The sequence below is a fragment of the Ursus americanus genome, chromosome 25 (assembly GCF_024610735.1).
Source record: "Ursus americanus isolate L20-20 chromosome 25, mUrsAme1.1.p, whole genome shotgun sequence".
In the NCBI taxonomy this organism is placed as follows: Eukaryota; Metazoa; Chordata; class Mammalia; order Carnivora; family Ursidae; genus Ursus; species Ursus americanus.
The window spans coordinates 9,023,704-9,043,523 of NC_142151.1; the positions used below are offsets into that span (position 1 = coordinate 9,023,704).

At 48.4% G+C, this 19,820-nt stretch overlaps 1 protein-coding gene across 2 annotated transcripts; it reads right to left on the reverse strand.

Moving 5' to 3' along the window:
- Positions 1-278: 278 nt before the first annotated feature.
- C1RL (complement C1r subcomponent like) lies at positions 279-18,799 on the reverse strand. Of its 2 annotated transcripts, XM_045781085.2 has the most exons (8): positions 16,474-16,566; positions 15,107-15,152; positions 12,836-12,979; positions 12,050-12,278; positions 6,406-6,595; positions 5,026-5,151; positions 4,810-4,884; positions 279-2,981 (listed from the first exon to the last, which is right to left on the reverse strand). In XM_045781085.2, exons 3-8 carry the CDS (start codon positions 12,916-12,918, stop codon positions 2,209-2,211), a joined length of 1,476 nt encoding a protein of 491 aa, XP_045637041.2. In that variant the 5' UTR covers positions 12,919-12,979; positions 15,107-15,152; positions 16,474-16,566; the 3' UTR covers positions 279-2,208. The 2 variants fall into 2 exon arrangements, with proteins under 2 accessions (XP_045637041.2, XP_045637038.2); XM_045781082.2 differs by lacking the exon at positions 12,050-12,278 and having other exon boundaries at positions 16,474-18,799.
- Between the last annotated feature and the right edge of the window lie 1,021 nt (positions 18,800-19,820).

Here is a 19,820-nt window from a genome sequence, read left to right on the forward strand (position 1 = left end):
TGTGTGTGTTGTGTTCATAGTGGAGAAAGAATGGCAGAGACCACAGGTGAGGAGCAGGTGGTCCCAGAAGGTAAGTCTTCACTGAAGTTCTCCTGTCCATCCCAGGGATTCTGAGTTCTGTCCTGGCATCATATACCATGGCTGCAAAGTGACAAACCTGGGCTTCATCAGCTCAGTCCCGGCCTGCCTCCCCTCTGCCCGGCCACTCAAAGAACCTTGACTTGCACATTTGTCGTGTACCCTTGACTTACACCAAGGACAGAAAGAAGAAACAGCCATACGAAGATTACTCCTGCACTGGTTTAAAGACCAGTATTGAAGAGATTGTCTGTTTTATTGTTTATTCCTCTTAGGTTTGGGTTCTGGGGGAAAAAGTTTCTCTACTAAAGTAACGGTATGTTACTTTCTGTGGGTAGATCCAGACAGCTGGATCTATATAGCTCTATAGATACAGGTATGTGTTTTTCTGCCCTGGCAGGGAGAAACATCATTTTTTTCAATTATAAAAACAAATAAAATAAAACAAGTACATGTTCATTAAATACAATTTAGCAAAGTTTAGTAATTGCAGAAAAATAGGGTATTTTAAAGTGTTTTAAAAAAAGATTAATTAATTAATTGATTAATTAATTTGACACAGAGAGAGAGAGAGAGAATACAAGCAGAGGGAACAGGAGAAGCAGGCTCCCCACTGAGCAGGGAGCCCGACTCAGGGCTCAATCCCAGGACCCCAGGATTATGACCAGAGCCAAAGGCAGATGCTTAACCTACTGAGCCACGCATGTGCCCCAAGATTTATTTATTTCATTTTAGAGAGAGAAAGAAAGAGCAAACACAAGCGGGAGGGGCAGAGGGAGAGAGAATTCCCGGCAGACTCTGCACTGATCACAGAGCCCTACTACAGGCTCAGTCCCACGTCCCTGAGACTACGACCTGACCAACACCAAAAGTCAGACACTTAACTGACTGAGCTACCCAGGCGCCCCTAGGGTGTTTTTAATAGCCTTTTATACCTAGGTTTAAAAACAGTTTAAAACATCGAAGGAACCACATGTATGTACAACTTCGAATCCTGCCGTATTTCAAAGATCAATTTAACCTTTAACGAGGTAGCTAACTTGACCTTCAATGCTAGCAAATTTGCTCTCTTCTGCTTTATGGTATTAATTTTCTATTTCCATTTGAACAATTGTATTTTACTTGTGTCTTTCACTGTAAATCACCTTAAGGCCTTATTAAAAGTCAAAGAGCTGGTCTTCTCAGGTGAAGCCCAGACCCGGGTGTCCAGCAGCGTTAGTGGGTGTCAGCTCCAATATCGAGCCCAGGGCTGGGCTCAGCTTGGGGTCTGCAGGAGATGGGGCCAGCAGGAAAGTGTGAGCCAGTTGTTGTCATCTTCACCGAAGCAGGAATTCTCAGGGAGGACCTGTAAGGATGCGGGGATTGGGAAGGGGAAGCACAGTAGGTCTCGAAGACAATCGGGAGCTATCATGGTGTCCTGGGAAGCCCGTGGCGGTCCCATCCCAGCTGTGGGTTTTGGGCAAGTCACTTTATCTCCCTGGGCTTCAGTTTCCTCATTTGTGAAATGTGGATAATAACACCTCCATTGCAAACTTGCTGTGAGGAGTCAATGAAATTACCCGTGAAGAGCCTGGTATGCAGAACATGTAAGTCAAAATGGGCTATTTACTAGGATTGCAGCTAGGAGATATGGTGCGGGCTGAAGCCAATAGTTTGAATGTGTGAAGGCCAACTAGAGGGGCTTTGGAATGTTTCGGAAATGAAAGCACTTAAGACCACATCCCCCATAACCCCACTTGAACAGGGGATGAGAAGGTGACAGTCTCCCGGGAGAGTAGGGAAGAAGCCGTGTCCGCAGGAGATGAAGTTTAAAGCGAAACTGGCTGAGATGTGGGCCAAGCGCAAAACGGAAGGAAGGTGGAAGAGGAGGAGGAGGAAGAGGAGGAAGAGGAGGAAGAGGAGGAGGAGGAAGAGGAGGAAGAGGAGGAAGAGGAGGAGGAGGAAGAGGAGGAAGATGAGGAGTCCTCGGCAGCGGCAGGGGAGCTGGGAAGGAGGAGGAGTTCTCTCGCACAGGGGACAGGGCAGCAGTCACTTGAATAGGGATTCCCTGTCCCCGTCCCCATCCCTGAGCCCAGCCCTCCCTCCTAAGCAGCTCCACCGCTGAGTGGCATTGCTCAAGCGCCCCCAGGGTCAGTCCTTCCCGTCCATCACTCCCTTGATCCAGTCCAGGTAGTTGAGCACTTTGGTGTAGAAGCCATAGCCCTTGCCACAGCCGACGCCCCAGGAGACGATGCCCGTGGCCACCCAGTGATGGGCGCGCTCATCCCATACCACATAGACACCACCGCTGTCCCCCTGGCAGACACTCTGCTGCCTCATCTTATCCCCAGCGCAGAACATGTTGGCAGAAAACACCTCAGACCTCTGCTTCTCCAGCAGCCAGGCCTGGCAGGCCGCCCGCGGGGCCACGGGCAGCCGTGAGTATTTCAGCTCGGTGGTTAACCAGCCCCTGTCCACGCCGAACCCACTGACGTAGCCCCACACGCCGCTGCGGTAGAGGGCCTGGCGCTCGGGCAGACAGACCGGGAGCAGGCTGGGGCCCAGCGGCGCGGCGCGCTGCAGTTCCAGGAGCGCGATGTCCCCGTCGAAGTTGTGGGACTCGTGCTGGCGGTAGTCCGGGTGCACCACCACGCGGCGCACTGGGTGGCTCCCCAGCCGCAACATCTCGTCGATGCTTGTGTGGCCCAGGAACACATCCACGCTCCGGTTCCTCCCGAGAAAGATGCCGTCCTTGGGATAGATGGTGTGGGCGGCCGTGAGGATCCACCTGTCGCCCAGCAGGGCCCCGCCTCCGCGACCGTAGATGTTGGTGAAAGCTTGCCAGGGGAAGTTGCCCAACTTGGCTCTGGAGGAACCCAGGGCCTCCTGGTTCTGGGCGATGGGGGTGACGGGCCGGCCGCAGACTGCGAGAGAAGAGAGAGGTACAGGGGACATCAGCAGCTGTATTAAGATGCATTTGTTAAAGACTTGCTTCTGTGAAGCTGTCTCTTCCCCCGTCCTGCCCCAGACATTTTCTTTTTAAATTTTTTTTATTAAGACTTTTAAAATTTATTTATTTATGTAACAGAGAGACAGCCAGCGAGAGAGGGAACACAGCAGGGGGAGTGGGAGAGGAAGAAGCAGGCTCCCAGCAGAAGAGCCCGATATGGGACTCGATCCCGGAACGCTGGGATCACGCCCTGAGCCGAAGGCAGACACTTAACGACTGCGCCACCCAGGCGCCCCCAGACATTTTCTTTTTAAAAAAGAATCACTCTTATTTATTTTACCTTAATAATAGGACTTAAAAATTTAATTCCAGTGTCATTAACATGCAGCGTTATGTTAGTTTCAGGTGCACAATATAGTGATCAGACAGCTCTACACGTTTCTCGGTGCTCATCACAGTAAGTGTGCTCTTGGTCCCCTCACCTGTTTCCCCATCCCTCGGACATTGTAAGGCCTCTTCTTCAGACTCTTGGTGGGGCCATCCTGAGCTAAATCATGCAGCAGGCAGTTTGTCCTCAGTGCCTGTTGCCTCTGTTTTCTGTGTCCTTCCTTCCTCATTGACGTCTTCCGCCATCACCTGCCCCCCAACCCACTCCCCAAACACTGCATCAGCCTGGCCTGAGAGCTTTCTGAGGGTCAGGAGCGAGATCTGAGAAATTTATTCAGATTGGGTTAGAAAGGCAGTGCTTCACCTCAAAAAAATGGATTTCAAAAACGGTGAACTTGAACCCTCGTATCTTGCTGGTGGGAATGTAAAAGGATGCAGCCCCAGTGGAAAACAGCCTGGCAAGTCCTCAAAAAGTGAAGCCTGCAGGTGCGACGTGACCTAGCAATGCCACTCCTAGGGATATGCCCAGGGGAACAGAAAATATATGTTCGCACAGAAACTCGTACACGAACGCTCATAGCGGCCTTATCCATAAAAGACAAAACGTGGAAACAATCCAAATGTCCTTTAATTGATGAATGGATGAACAAAAGGTGGTATATCCATGGGAAGGAATGGAATCCTGACACCTGCTACAACATGGATGAACCTTGAAAACAGGCTAAATGAAAGAAGCCAGACACAAAAGGCCACATGCTGCACAATTCCCTTTATAGAAAATGTTCAGAACACGCAAATCTACAGAGACAGAAAGTAGATTCCTGGTTGCCAGGGGGTGGGGGAGGGGGACTTGGAGGTGCTGGGTTTCTTTCTGGGGTGATGGGAACGTTCTGGAATTAGTGGTAATGGTGGCGCGACCTTGTGAATATACTGAAAAATGACTGCATGGTGTACTTTAAAATGGCTAAGATGGTGCATTTTATGTTACATACATTTTATCTTAATAAAAAGTCTTAAGAACATGGCCGACTTCCTGGCCCTGCGGCGTGTAGGTAGGGAGATATTTTGGGGACAGAGAGCCTGTGTATCCTTAACGCAGACCATCCCGAGAGAGGGGTTTCTCTTCCTTCTGCTCTTCTGACCCTCTTCTCCTTTACTGTCCCCTCTGATGAACTTCCTTTATGCTTTTACTTTCTCAGTTATCTCTTGATCCTGAATAAGGGACAAGATTCTTGCCTCTCCTTTTCTGGACCTTCTTGGTTCCCCTCTTCTTCTGCCCCTTCTGCCTTTATCTCTCCCTGTCTACCCTAAGGCTTTCCTTTAACCCTCCGTGTGCCGCTCCCACGGGCCCCACATACAGCTGAGGTTTCTTCAGGAAGTGGCCACTGGGTCGGCGCTGAGAGGTCACTACTCACCAGGCGCGCAGTGAGGAAGCTCCTCCCCATCCTGTGTCCCCTTCCAGGGGCCCTGGGGTGTGCAGGTGAGTGTCCCTGAGGAGTGAAATGAGGGGAGGCAGAGAAACAGGTTCAGAATTGGGAGGTGGGGGTGGGAGGTGCCCAGAGCGCCTCGGCCTCTTGGTGGGAGGGAGGCAATAGGAGCCGGATCTCCCGCAGACGCAGGCGGGGACTCACCTGTTGGCACTGCCTGATAATAGGGCTCCCGGCAGGCATTCTGGATCCTGGAGGGGTGGTCTCCAGGTGCGCTGGTGGCCTCAGAGGCTCCCCTGGCCTGGCCGATGGGCCGACTGTGGGTCACACCTGTCGGAAACCAGTAGTCAGGAGGACCCCAAACTGGCAGCCCAGGGATTGATTCTGGCCCAGGGCCATATTCAGTGTGATTTGCACAGTCTTTCATTTAGAACATTTGAACTATTTTTCACTGATCAGATCATCCATGACAAAAAATGATTAAAGAAATGGAAAATAACTGTGATAAAGAGGGTATGGGGAAACAGGCATTTTCATACATGGCTAATCAGTACCTATCAGCAAAACCTCTTTGCAGGGAAATTTAGCAATGCCAAAACTTAAATTGCAAATGCTTTTTTGCCTAACATTTCCATTTCTAAGAATTTGCCGTCCTACGCAGGCGCAAGGATGTATATACAGGGATATCCGCAGCAGGACTGCTTGTGGCTGCAGAGTAGGAGCGGAGGACCAGCGAAATACAGGACGCGCAGCAAATGGACACGACGTGGTCCTTAAAAAGAATTAGGCAATGCTAGCCACGTGTATATGGGATGATCGTTAAGACATATTATTGACGGGTGCCTGGATGGCTCAGTCGGTGAAGCGTCTGCCTTCAGCTCAGGTCATGATCTCAGGGTCCTGGGATCGAGCCCTGAGCTGGGCTCCCTGCTCTGTGGGAAGTCTGCTTCTCTCTTTCCCTCTGCCCTTCTCCCTGCTCGTGCTCTCTCTCTAATAAATGAATAAAATCTTTTAAAAAAGATATATTATTGAGTAAAAAATGCTCAATTTAAGACATTGTGAATATTATGCACCCCTCCCCCACCCCTCATGCAACAATATGTATATTTGAATGGCATGGAATGTCTTTGGAAGCACACCCAGGAAGTGGACAACAGGGTTGCTTCCAGACAGGGTAGCCAGGGACTAAGGGCCAGAGATCAGAGAAAGACTTACTTCTTACACTATTCCCATATTATATTATTTTTATTTACCGTATTATTTTATTTAAAAAAAAATTTATCATGTGCATGCATTATCTTTCAAAAAAACCTGAGTTACCATTTGAAAATCCAGAATTTCACTTAAAAAATCTGGACTCGCGGCTTCTCTTGAAAGAAGAGATGATGTGCAAGCATCAGGCCTGTACATCCGCATGGAAACAACTGCTGGAGCTGAGCCACGGCTGCCCCTTTAACTGGGCTGCTCAGCAGCAGGGGCACAGCAGGGGTGGGCGGTGGGGTCACTCAAACTTCCACTTGTCCCTTCAGGAGACAAGGGGCCATGGCTATAGGCAGAGGCTGCACACCCAGGAGGGACACTCACCCACAGCTTGGTAGAGGGCCAGGAAGCCCTTGTGGAGGCCAGTGGTCCCATCCTGAGAGGAGGCGGGGGCTCGGAAAGTCAGCCGCAGTCGGTTCCCGGGGGACACAAACTCCCTCTGACCAGGGGGGCTGCCCAGCGGGGAGCCCTGCTGCCCACAGAACCGGCTTGGATCCATCCCACTGGCTGTGATCTGAAAGGGAGGGGGGGCAGGCAGGTGTGGGGTGAATCTGCACCACAGGGCCACATCCTCTAGAAGGTCTGCACACCTCTGGGGCTCAGAAGCTGTCCCTCGGGGAGCTTTCCTCAAGGAGCATCCTGTCCCATTACTGACCCCCAGGTATCTTTTATCCGTGACCGGATACCTAGTGTATTTCTTTAGCTTACCGTAAGTATCTCGTAAAGCCCACCGGGGCTTCCTACTTTCAAGAAGCTCCAGGGTTTCTCCAAACTGCCTGCTGGATTATAAATTCTAAGAAGGTAGGAACCACGTCTATTTTGCTCTCCACGGACTCCCTGATGCTCCAAATGGGGCCTATGGCACAACAGCCTTGAATTGACAAATATGCAGACGTAAGTCCTTCCCGTCTCACCTCCTCCACCCCTATCACCTTCCACTCGTCCAAAGAACTTGCAGTGGCCAACATCTGTGAAGCAGCAAGACTCTGCAAAGACTCGAGCCCCTTGGGTTCCTAGCTTTTTCTCTTCTCCTTTTGGAATGTTCCTCCTCTCACCCCAGAAACTTTAAGTGAAGCCCCCGACAAGGTATGAAATCTACGGACACAAAATGTACACGGTGTGTGTACCCTGGCTAGGGTCGCTTTACTACATGCTTGAAGCAGGGTGTCTCTGCTTCTGTTCCTTCTGCCTGCCTCCCTCCTGCTCAAATCCCTTCTTGTGGGTCCCCCAACCCAAGGAAGGGCAGCTTGGAAGGAGTTCCCCTGGCCCATGCTTCATGCCTAATCTCTTCTCTGGGCACACAGCTCACTGGTCAGCTCATTTGATTTCTGACTTTCATAATGACCTACATATCCTGGGTTCTTGCTAGCTCTTTGTTCTCTCATTCTCCCCAAATCTCAAATTCCTTTAAGGCTCCCTCCAGCTCCATGAGTACAGTAACTGGGGAAAGTTGGCACAAAGAAAAGTTTTCAATCACCTAGAATGTCTTGCTTGGGCATGTCTCAATACTTTTCCTCCCTTAGGACATTAACATATTTAATGTCCCTACTTAAGAGACCTACCTCATGGGGAAGAAGCATTTTACTCTAGGAAACTGTCCTTTATTGACAGACTTGGTTGTTAAATGCTCCAGTTTTCTTCTTACCCTTCCGCATGAGTTGTTGGCTAACTAAAACGACTTAGGAGTCTAACTAAGCAAAGTACAATGAACACCCGACTCCCAGTCCTCAGACCTATGTTAAATTCCAGACTTTGCCCCACCTCCCTGTGTGACACGATTGGGGGGGGGGATTTCTTAACCCCAGCTCTCAGTTTCCTCCTATAAAATGGTCCATGAGGCCTCTTCTAGCCAGGACAATATCAGGCCCCATGACAGTTGTCCAGAGTCTGCATAAGAAACAGTGGTGAGGAGGACGCTAAACACTTGCTCATCCCAAATTCATTCTGTTGTGTGTTCCAGAAGCTTGGATTTCATTCATTCATTCATTCATTCATTCATTCATTCATCCCTTCAACAGGTACTGAGTATGTTCCATGTGTGAGACACTGTGATAGGTGCTGGGGGTACAGATATGAAGAACACACAGTTCTGCTACCGAGGAGCCCACAGGCCAGTGGAGTATATTGAAAAGTAAAAATGGAACTGGACTCCAGGGTTTTAAGTTCTGCATTTATGGTGTCTGTGTGATTTGCTCTGGAAGCAGAGAGGAGGGAAGGCTCCTCTTCCTGGGCTTGAACTCCCTCCATGACAGGGAAGAGTCAGGCCTGGATGGAAACTGCCCACGACTGAGAAGAGCAGGGCCTCAAGCCAGGTGCTCAACAGACATTGGCTGAATTAAACGAAGCATAGTCCCGACTTCCAGGAAAATCTGAAGCAGTAAACACATGCATTTATCTCCTTTCCCACCTCAAAGCCCCCACACACAACAGCAAAGGGATAAAGCAGTGCACGTAATCGAGGGCAAGGAAGTGAGAGGACGTGACAGCAGAACAGGGGTGTCGACATTTTGGAAGATGGGACAGAGATGGACAAAAGGCAATGAGCCTGCAAAGGTGGAGGCCACCAGAAAGCAAGCAGGTTCTCAGCACAGAACCCAAGGATTTTCAGAAATTGGGGTAACCAGGCACCCCCGAGGATGAAGATGGAGGAAAGGCTGATGGAAAGCCGGCGTGGGGAGACCTCAGAACTCTAGGTCCCTTTGCCCACCCTGTGCGTCCAGGCAACTCCCTCAGCTCACGCTAGCAGATGACCTGAGCACGAGCCAGACCCTGGACTTGGGGTCCCCCAGCACACTCAACAGAGGAGGTGAAGACCAGTGAGGGAAACAGAGGGCTTAGGTGAAAGTCTACATTATCAAGCAGTGAGATTCCCTCCTCTGCTTGTTTACCAGAATGTTGGCTAGCCTGAGCAGGAGACCAGAGGATTCCGATCTGAGTTCAGCTACAAGCTAATATTTGGGAGGTTCCCCAACAGCACAAATAGGTCACCTTGTTGAGAACTCTATTTTCAAACCCATCACTTCACAAATTGTAGGTATCCACATGGAGCACCCAGTGCCGTCTGAGTATTTCACTCTTAAATATGGACGGCCAAAGATTCTCAGACACTGTACGAAAGTTTCTAACATGATAAGCAGAGACCAAAACAAATGAACAATAAAAGGGAAACTGGATGAAGTAGAGATAATACAAGGAACAGAAGAAACATTTAAAAATAATCCCTGGGGAGGGAAAGGATATTGCCTCTATGAAACGAGAACAATATTCTATACAAAGGTATGTTTGGAAGATAAGAATGAGCTTTTAGATATGAAAAAATACATTAGCAGAAAATAATTAATAAAAAGTTCGTATTTAAGGGGCCCCTGGGTGGCTCAGTTGGTTAAGCATCTGCCTTCAGCTCAGGTCATGATCTCAGGGGCCTGGGATCGAGCCCCATGTAGGGCTCCCTGCTCAGTGGGGAGTCTGCTTTTCCCTCTCCCTCTGCCCCTACCCCTGTTTGTACGCTTGCTCTCTCTCTCAAATAAATAAACAAAATCTTAAAAAAAAAGTTGGTATTTAAAACGAGGAAATCTCCCAGAAAGTGGAGCAAAAAGAGATGGAAAACAGAACAGAATGGATTAATAAAACTGGAGAATCAGTCCTGAATTTACAAGAGCTAAATTTACTTTCTTTCTCCAGAAAGAGAAAATAAAGAAAGCAGACATCTGGAACTTATTTAAAAAATAATACAAGAGCAGTGGGTGGGGAAATGCGTGAAATAGGTGATGGGGATTAAGGAGTTCACATGTCATGACAAGCACCAGGGGTTGTACGGAAGTGTTGAATCACTATATTGTACACCTGAGACTAATATGACACTGTGTGTTAGCTAACTGGAATTTAAATAAGAACTTAAACAAATGAGTAAATGAGAAGAAAAGTACAGCATAAGGAATATAATCAATAATATTATAATAACAGATGGCGACTACACTCCTTGGGGTAAGCACAGAGCAATGTATAGAATTGTGTTGTCAATATGTTGCACAATTGAAACTAAGATAACACTGTATGTCAACTATACTTCAGTAAAATAAAATAAAAAATAAACAGACATAGGCTCAGAAGCCTAAAAAAAACCAAAAAAAACCCAAAAACCAAAACAAAACAAGAGCATTCCCAGAATTGAAGGACTATATTTAAAAAGTCTCTAGATCAGGGGCACCTGGGTGGCTCAGTTGGTTAAGTGTCTGCCTTCAGCTCAGGTCATGATCCCGGAGGCCCAGGATTGAGTCCTGGGATCCAGTCCTGGGATCCAGTCCCGCATGGGGCTCCCTGCTCAGCAGGGAGTCTGTTTCTCCCTCTGACCCTCCTCCCTCTCATGGTTTCTCTCTCTCTCTCTCACTCTCTCTCCCTCAAATAACTACATAAAATCTTAAAAAAAGGTCTCTAGATTAAAAAACCCTGTACAATGAGTACAAAAAGATTTGCATCAAGGTACCTGGGAATGAAAACTTAGAATAGTGGCAATAAGGAAAATGTTCCAAAAGTTCTAGACAGAAAAAACTAAGGACCAGGAATCATACTTGTACCAGACTTAACAACACTAGAGCAAGCCGACCGTCTCATCAAAATTCTGAGAGAGAATGGCTTGTAATCCAGAATGCATCCCCAACCCATTATCCATCAACTGTGAGGGTAGAACTAAGGCATTTGGGGGTAATGTGAGATCCTTTACAGCTTATTCCCTCATACCCTTTCTGGAGCAGAATGTGCTCCTCCAAAATGAGGGACTAAACCAGGGTTTAGTTCCAGCACGGACAGGTACAGGAAATGCCCAGAAGGAAAGAAAAGGGAACTTCCAGAACGCATCAGGCTCTAGAGAGCAAGGAACTCAGATCGAGGAGATAAATCATCACCACCTCTTTGGGTGGGAGGTCACCAATACAAAGGAGGACCAAGAGCTTGGGATCTGTAGTTGATTATGTCAAGAGGAGATTAAGAGTTGGGGGAGCTTAGTTACAGACAGAACTGAGCAAACTAAAAATCAAAACAAAAACAAACAGAAAACCCAAAAAAACTCTATGCGATTACTGACTCCTGGGAGACCCAAAAGCCGGAGAAGCAAGGACATATAATTATTGTACACCATGTGCTCAGAAGGGAATATTTTAAAGTCACGACAATGAAAATAACAAAAAATGCTAATAATGGTAGCTTGGGAGGATGGGGTGGGGCAATGCGGTGAAGGTCTAAGAGACGTAAAGCGAGTCCTCATCTTCTATAGTGGGAAATTAAGTGATCATATGCAAAAAAGTAACACAATAAGCATGCTATTTATACACATGGAAGTAAACGCCAGATGGAGCAGCTGCGTGGCTCGTAGGCGCTGCCGCTGGGACAGGCGCTGGGGCTGGGAAGAAGGCTGGAGGCTGCTGTTTTCATTATAAGCCTTGTCGTATACTTACTTTTTACAAGAACTCCGTGCATGGATTATTTTGATACGAAGGAAATTAAACCCAAAAGATAATGTAAAGTGCTGTTTTTACAGTGTCCTTATCCTGCAGCTTGAAGAGTCACCTAAACTTTTGTTATTATTTAGGCCCAGCTTCCTGATCAGACGGAGCCTGCACTCCACAGATACTTGGTGGATCTTTACTGACTGATGTGTGAGTCCTTGCTCTTTGACGCCAGGGTTTTGCAGTATGTGTGTGTCCCTTGGTACAACTTCCAAAGGCAGGGCCTGCCCCGCCGCCTTCTCTCTTGCTCTGTGGGGCCCAGATGGTAGCAGGGGCGCAGGCAGGGCTGCTGGCGGAAGGCAGCGCCCTGGGGCAGACCTGGCCTCCCAACTAGGCTGCCTGGGCTCCTGACTTGGGCTCTTCATCCATTCTTTGCCATTCAGGGCACAGCCACGTCCCCCTGCCTCTGGGTTCCAGGCCAGGAGGCTCCCTCCCAGAGTCCCTTCAGGACCCCCACCATAGCTCACTGTGACAGAGTCCTGCTCACAGTCCTGGGACGGCTCCAGGTCGAAGTCCTGGAAGACCAGCCTCACGGCAAAGCCCTCTGGAGCCTCGATGTCAGTGGAGCTTTCTTGGCCTTTGAGATATGGCTCCGGATACCCAGGGGATGTCAGCTGCTCGGGTAGCTGCTTGGCCAAGAGCATGGAGCCCTGCGTGGGGCAAGACTGGAGGACTCCCCAGAGGAGTAGCCACCACCTGTGAGTGGGTGAGAGCAAGATATGGCCACACGCCTATGGCCTGGGGCCTGTGGAAATATGAGGAACAGGGGCAGGCGAAGCTGAGAAATAGAGAGGCCCGCAAAGGCATCTGCCGCTGTGGCCTCCGCCCCTGAGGTCTGGGCACCTGCTGGCTCCTCCCTTAATGCCCCTCCTCACCCTGATTCCTTCCGCCTCCCAGCCCACCTAAGCTTGGACTCTTGAGTTTTCCACCACTGCTCGTGTCCCAGGACAGTCTCAGTCAAAGTAGGGCGCTGTTTTCTGCTTCGGCAAATCCCAATCCCACCCTGGGATCTGGGGGAGCAATGGTGGTAGGAGGGAGGGACGTTTAAATATGTTAGTCCTCCTGGCTCTGAGCCTGACCAACTCCAGGGAAGGCTGCTAGAGGCTACAGGCAACTTTCCAGTTCCCCAGCAGTAACTGGTTCTGTGTGTGTGCGCGTGCATGTGTGTGCGTGTGTGTGCACGTCCCTGGGTCCCACCGTTCCCTCTGCCCGCCATTTTCCTCTCCTCCAGGCCTTTCCGTGGGCACACTCACATCTTGCCTGGGCAGCTTGTGGAGTGGGGGCTTCTCCAGTGGGCATTTCCCCACTCTGAGACCAGGCATCTGGAACTGGACATCTGGAACCAGCGAGAGGACTTGGCCCACACCAGGGAACAGGAGGTGGGGCTGGGGAAGGCCCTGCGGGGGAGGAGGAAGAAGTTACTGGAAATGAGTTAAGTAATTCTCCACTGTTCCCTTTTTCCTAATTCTCTGGGTTGAGCGCCACCTGCTGTCTGATTCAGGAATAGTTTGCCCACCACAATACACAGGAAAAACACCTCCCAAACCCCATTTACCCTCAGAAAGTATCAGGGGGCCGGGAAAGCACCAACTCTTGACTCTTGTACTGTTTAAAACTAATTTTTTACCTCGTGCATGTATCACACGGGAGGGTGGCTCCTGCGTGAAGGCTGTCACCTTTAATGGGCCATACCTTTCCCCTCATTTTGTTACCAGACTGCCTCTTGTAGAAAGTGAAGTTTGTGACCCATGAACTTGAGCTGCTCCTTCCTCCTCTGTCATCAAGTATGGGTGGGGAGCACTCGCTTAGGTAGCCTTTTAAATCCTGCCCACAGCCCCTGGAAGCTGGTTGCCCAGACTTCTTTAGACAGATACCAGAGGCCATGGCAGGGGGCAGAGGCTGCCCTTTCTGCACCCCCAGGAGAGACACTCACCCCTGGCTTGGTAAGGGGCGGGAAGCCCTTGTGGAGGCCAATGGTTCCGTCCTCAAAGGAGGCAGGTATGCGGAAAGTCAGCAACAGCCTGCTCCCTGAGGACATGATCTGCCCAGAGAAGGAGGCCAGTGGGGACACCAGCTCCAAGCAGCTTCCCTGGCTGTGATCTGAAAGGGGAGGGGATGGGGGGAAGCCCGCAGATGTGGGGTAAATCTGCAGCATTGGTTGGCACAGGGTCACGTCCTGTTGTGGACTCCAGCTCCGTCTAGAAGGTTTGCACACCTCTGGGGCTCAGAATTATAACATGTGATGGCTTTGTCTCTCTCCCAGTTCCGCGCACCACAAAGGCTGCCGTATGCTAAGAATGGCTCCTCACCCACTCCAGTGCTCTTGGTCCACTCTTCGTTCAAGAGGCTCTCCGGAAACCCTTAGGGACACTTCCAAGCAGTGCCCCAGGCCAGCTAGCAGGCTCCATTAAGACCAGGACTGTGGCTACCTGGCCCGCCATCAATGATCGCTAACACCGTGCCTAGCGCATGGACATGACCTTGAAACACATGTGGTTGGATCTTGACTATATGGGTAGAAAGCCTCTTAGTTGGCTTCTTTTCTTTCCCTCCCATACTGACCCTCAAATCCCCCTTCCTCCAGCCCCGCTATCACTTTGCTAAGTACTTTCCTGCTACCACTTTCTGGGACCTGACTTCTGCTGCTTCCCCTTCTTCTGCAGGATACCTCCCCTACCCCGCAGAGGCAACAAAACACATACCCTTGTAGTACAGCTCTCTAATACCAGAGTGAGAAAAATCTAAAGATACAAAATATACTAAAAATGGTATACTCCTGTAATACTGTATAACCCGGTAATGGCAATAAGCAGCTCCTTCCAGGCTCTCCCTGGGTCACCCCAAATGACCAGGCTCCTTCTCAAGCACCATCCCTCTGCGTTCTGTTCTACCCTAGAGCATCCTGCCTCCATCCTTAGTCCAAGGGAGAGCTCAGTAGGCAAGTCCTCTCACCCCCGTTCCAGAAGTAACCTCTACTCTGGGCCCATACACTGCTCAGGTCCCTGGTCGTCTGTTTTCCTCCTTTTTGTTACTTCTTCCTTTATTTGTCCCACACCCCCACTGCTTTCCTCCCTTTCTCCAGGCCTTTGTGTTCTTGCTTTCCTCCTCCTCCCTGATCCAAGCCTCAGCTCCGACAGCTTCCTCTCCTCCAAGCCTCATGTCACCCCCTCTTCCTGGAGAGTCTCTGGCTTGAGAAGGCCGCTGCCTACTGAACTTGAGAATTTTTACGGTCTTCAAGTAATAGGGGTACGGTGGAGATGGTGACCCCAAATATCATGGTCAGGGCATTTGTCTTCCTTCTGTCACTGCCAGGGCGGGGTGGCTATGGGCCACACGTTCCAGATCCCCTCCAGTTAATTGGATTTGGGATTTTGCTGCTTCCCTTCCTCCTTTTCCAGCTCTTCCCATGAGGCTGATTCCCAGCTTTCCTGGTAGATCAAATGGCAAGGATTCCCCCTGTTAATTCAAATTATCACAGACTCTTAAACTCTTTGAAAAAGACAAACAGAGGAATGAGATTTTACCTTTATGCTTGAAAGGATAAGACGGTCCCAAAGGTATTCCTCTGGCCTAACAAACAAACAAACAACAATCTCATAAGTCTTTATGCCTTTTTTGAAATTGAAGAGATTTTTTTCAGGGGCACCTGGGTGGTTCAGTCAGTTAAGTACCTGACTCTTGGTTTCAGCTCAGGTCATGATCTCAGGGTCGTGGGATTGAGCCCCGCCTCCAGCTCTGTGCTGGACATGGAGCCTGCTTGGGATTCTCTCTCTCCCTCTCTCCCTCTGCCACCCCCCCATCCCCGCTTTTGTGCACGCGCTCTCTCTCTCTTATGCGTGCTCTCTCTCTCTCTTTAAAAAAATTAATTAATTAAGTATTATTTTCAGACTAATAAGTTATCAACGGCCAACCAGAGTTGCTGACTTTTAAGGTTTACAAATTACATTGTATTGGTCATACAGCAATCTTCTGTGATGTCTGTCTGCATGTCTTAAAAGATTCCTTTGTGCAAATTACACTTCTAAAGATGATATAAATATACATAGAACAGGATTACATATTTTCACACCAGTGGGACTGAATGTTCTTGATTCACCACTTTATCAGAATCAACTCTATGAAGCAGAATCGTGTCTGATTTTCTGCAACTCTAGGATAAGAGGGACTCTGTTCTCATCTTGCTGAGATTTATTTTGTGAGCATTTACGGGGCTTGCTTTTGAAAACTGAGCACCAGAATTTCATTTTAGGGCATTTAGAGGGGGGAAAAAAGGCAGGCCTGAGAAGCTTCAAATGTACAAAAGATAAAGTTAACAAACGGAATATGAGACACATTCTGGTTTTCACCTATAATTGGGAGACAGGTCCAGTTATTCCAGGGCAAGTGAGAAGGTTTGGCCCAAGCAAGGCAATGGGGCTGTGGCCAGGGAAGGCTCCAGGAGGAGGCAGAAGGTCACTGGAAATAGAGTAATTCCCAGCATGACCTTTAAAAAACTCTCTGGGGTAGACAGCACTTACTTGCCATCTGGCTCAGGGATAGCTAGAATGTTGGAGACAGTTTTTTACCCCAATTGAGGCTGGATGTCTCTGAGATCAAGAAGACCTCTTACCACCAACACCCAGACTGAACTTGAAGGAGAAGCTGAAGGAAAGTTTGGTCGGGGCCATGCCAGCTGTTCATTTTTAAAAATTTCTCTTTCAAAGACTCTTTTCTATTTCCTTCTGCTCCAGGTTCTCTATTAATCACTCCCCAGACTGCGGTTGTCTCTCCTCTGTGCCCTTCTTTCCAGACTGGGTGCTCTGGGGGAGAGGAGCGATGGCCATGTGGAAGCCCCAGGACACTGCCTCACAGTGGAGAGAGGAAGGATCTAGTGAAGGCGAGTAGAATTTACCTCCGTGGACTCCTCTGTTGCTGGCCTGCACTGCTCCACCTTGCCTTCAATTGGAGATCTTGAGATACAGCCGCTGTCTGTGGTCCTGCCTTCTCATTGGATGGCAGAGCATGTGAGGTGGCTGACTGTGGTCTGCGCGGCCCATGGGAGGGAAGCATGAGGGTTGAAGTCCAGGTTGGGCCACTTTGTGCCAATTGCAGCAGTGGGAGGAGCAAATGGAGCGACCAAAGAGGAAGCCTTCTACTGCCCCCTGCAGGTAAAAAGCTCGGACCTGTGGGAACTGCCCAGGAACAAGAGGGAACCTGGCATGAGCCCCCCAGTGACCTGCCCTGGGAGGAAGGGATATTGAAGCAGCCACTGGATCATAAGTCTTGGGGGCCGGGTATTGTGTTGTCTCTGGTTCTTTGTCATATTCTTTTGATTATGTTTCACTATAGGCACTCCCTCATACACCTGTCTAATCACCTATCAGCCCTGCATTTCTTTTCACCCACCCTGATTCACCCACCCTGATTCAAAGAAATTTTTAGAGGCAGAAGTGCTACTATCTCCCCATCATGGTCATCATCTCCCCGAGGAGGTCTGATAGGCCTAATAAGATTGTTAGTGCTTTACCCACAGGGGTATTATCTCTCCCTCTCTTTGTAGCTTTGGTGGACTAACTTTATCCAATCTTCCAGAACACTGTTAGGGTCATCTGTTGGGAGAGCATATGTCTCAGTTTGGTTGAAACTGTCCCAGTTTACACTGGTTGTCCTGGTGTAATTATTACTAGTGCCCTCCTTCCCTTTCAAAAGAGTCCTGGTTTGGACAACAAGCTATCTGGTCATCCGAGGGCAAGGTGCTTTGCAACTACTTCAATATGGAGGCTCTGCTGCATGAGACCTCCCTCTCCCCAGCCGCACCCACTGTCACTTGTCACTGTGGTCGCTACCCCAGTCTGAGCCCTGATTACCCGGAGCCCCTTCTGGCAGCTCTGTGCCCACTACACCAGTTAGCATGCTTTCATGAACAACAGGACACTGCTCTGGAATCGCATGTAGGACACGTGCTCACCAACATATCTCTGTTCCCTCCCTCTCCACTGAAATCTGAGCCTCCCTTCTCTTTAATACTTAAAAAAATGTCATCTTAATGAACTCAGGTCTGAAAGGTGGGAGGGGATGACTTTGTCCCAAAGTTCTGAGGTCTGTCTACTAACCCCTAAGAACGCATCATGACAAAGAGGTTGGGAATATCCCCCAAAGAACCCTCCTGCTTCTACCCTGCCAGGATGGCTGGAAGGGAGGGCAGGGAGGAGTCCTCAAAACAGAAAAAAAAAAAAAAAAAAAAAAGAAAGAAAGAAAGAAAAGAAAAAAGAAAAAAAGATGGTGCAAGAGATTTTCAGTGTGTTTGGAGTGAAAAAACCACTGTAGTGGAGTAGTATTGTAACTCACTCTGTCTCTTGGCAGCAGTGTAGACTGCCCTGTCAAAAACAATTCACCAGGGGCTCCTGGGTGGCACAGAGGTTAAGCGTCTGCCTTCGGCTCAGGGCGTGATCCCGGCGTAATGGGATCGAGCCCCACATCAGGCTCCTCCGCTATGAGCCTGCTTCTTCCTCACCCACTCCCCCTGCTTGTGTTCCCTCTCTCGCTGGCTGTCTCTATCTCTGTCAAATAAATAAATAAAATCTTTAAAAACAAAAACAAAAACAAAAAAAACGATTCATCATCAGAGAGTGGGGATTTGAAGCTGAGACCTTTCCCCCACAGATCACTCAATGAAAGCATTCCTTTGGAAGTTGAATTGTTATAGAGGGAATTCCTCATATGGGTGGAAAACTATCTGTCCCAACTCCTTTTTCTCCCAGGCCTAAGAAGAACTTACATTCAGACCCCAAGACATGCACATTTAGACACATTCATTTATTCAACCAATATTTCTTTCTTTCTTTCTTTCTTTCTTTTTTTTTTTAAGATTTTATTCATTTATTTGACAGAGAGAGAGACAGCCAGCGAGAGAGGGAACACAAGCAGGGGGAGTGGGAGAGGAAGAAGCAGGCTTCCAGCGGAGGAGCCTGATGTGGGGCTCGATCCCAGAATGCTGGGATCACGCCCTGAGCCGAAGGCAGACGCCTAACGACTGAGCCACCCAGGTGCCCCGCACTATATTATTCTTAAAGGAAGTATTCAATAAGTGGATATGACAATTATAAATATATATGCCCCCAACAGGGGAGCAGCAAGATACACAAACCAACTCTTAACCAGAATAAAGAGACATATAAATAAAAATACATTAATAGTAGGGGACCTCAACACTCCACTATCAGAAATAGATAGAACACCCTGGCAAAAACTAAGCAAAGAATCAAAGGCTTTGAATGCCATACTCAACGAGTTGGACCTCATAGATATATATGGAACACTACACCCCAGAACCAAAGAATACTCATTCTATTCTAATGCCCATGGAACATTTTCAAGAATAGACCATGTTCTGGGACACAAAACAGGTCTCAGCCGATACCAAAAGGTTGAAATTATCCCCTGCATATTCTCAGACCACAACGCTCTGAAATTGGAACTCAACCACAAGGAAAAATTTGGAAGAAACTCAAACACTTGGAGACTAAGAACCATCCTGCTCAGGAATGACTCGATAAACCAGGAAATCAAAAATCAAATTAAACAATTTATGGAGACCAATGAGAATGAAAATACAACAGTCCAAAACCTATGGGATACTGCAAAGTTGGTCCTAAGGGGGAAATACATAGCCATCCAAGCCTCACTCAAAAGAACAGAAAAATCTAAAATGCAGTTTTTATATTCTCACCTCAAGAAGCTGGAACAGCAACAGAGGGACAGGCCTAATCCACGCACAAGGAAGCAGTTGACCAAAATTAGAGCTGAAATCAATCAAGCAGAAACCAGGAGTACAGTAGAGCAGATCAACAGGACTAGAAGCTGGTTCTTTGAGAGAATCAATAAAATTGACAGACCACTGGCAACACTTATCCAAAAGAAAAGAGAAAGGACCCAGATTATTAAAATTATGAATGAAAAAGGAGAGGTCACGATGAACACCATTGAAATTGGAAGGATTATTAGAAATTTTTATCAACAGCTATATGCCAACAAACTAAGCAATCTGGAAGAGATGAAATCCTTCCTGGAAACCTATAAACTACCAAGACTGAAACTGGAAGAAATTGATTTCTTAAATAGGCCAATTAATTATGAAGAAATTGAGTCAGTGATAAACAACCTTCCAAATAACAAAACTCCAGGCCCAGACGGTTTTCCTGGGGAATTCTACCAAACATTCAAAGAAGAAATAATACCTATTCTCCTAAAGCTATTTCA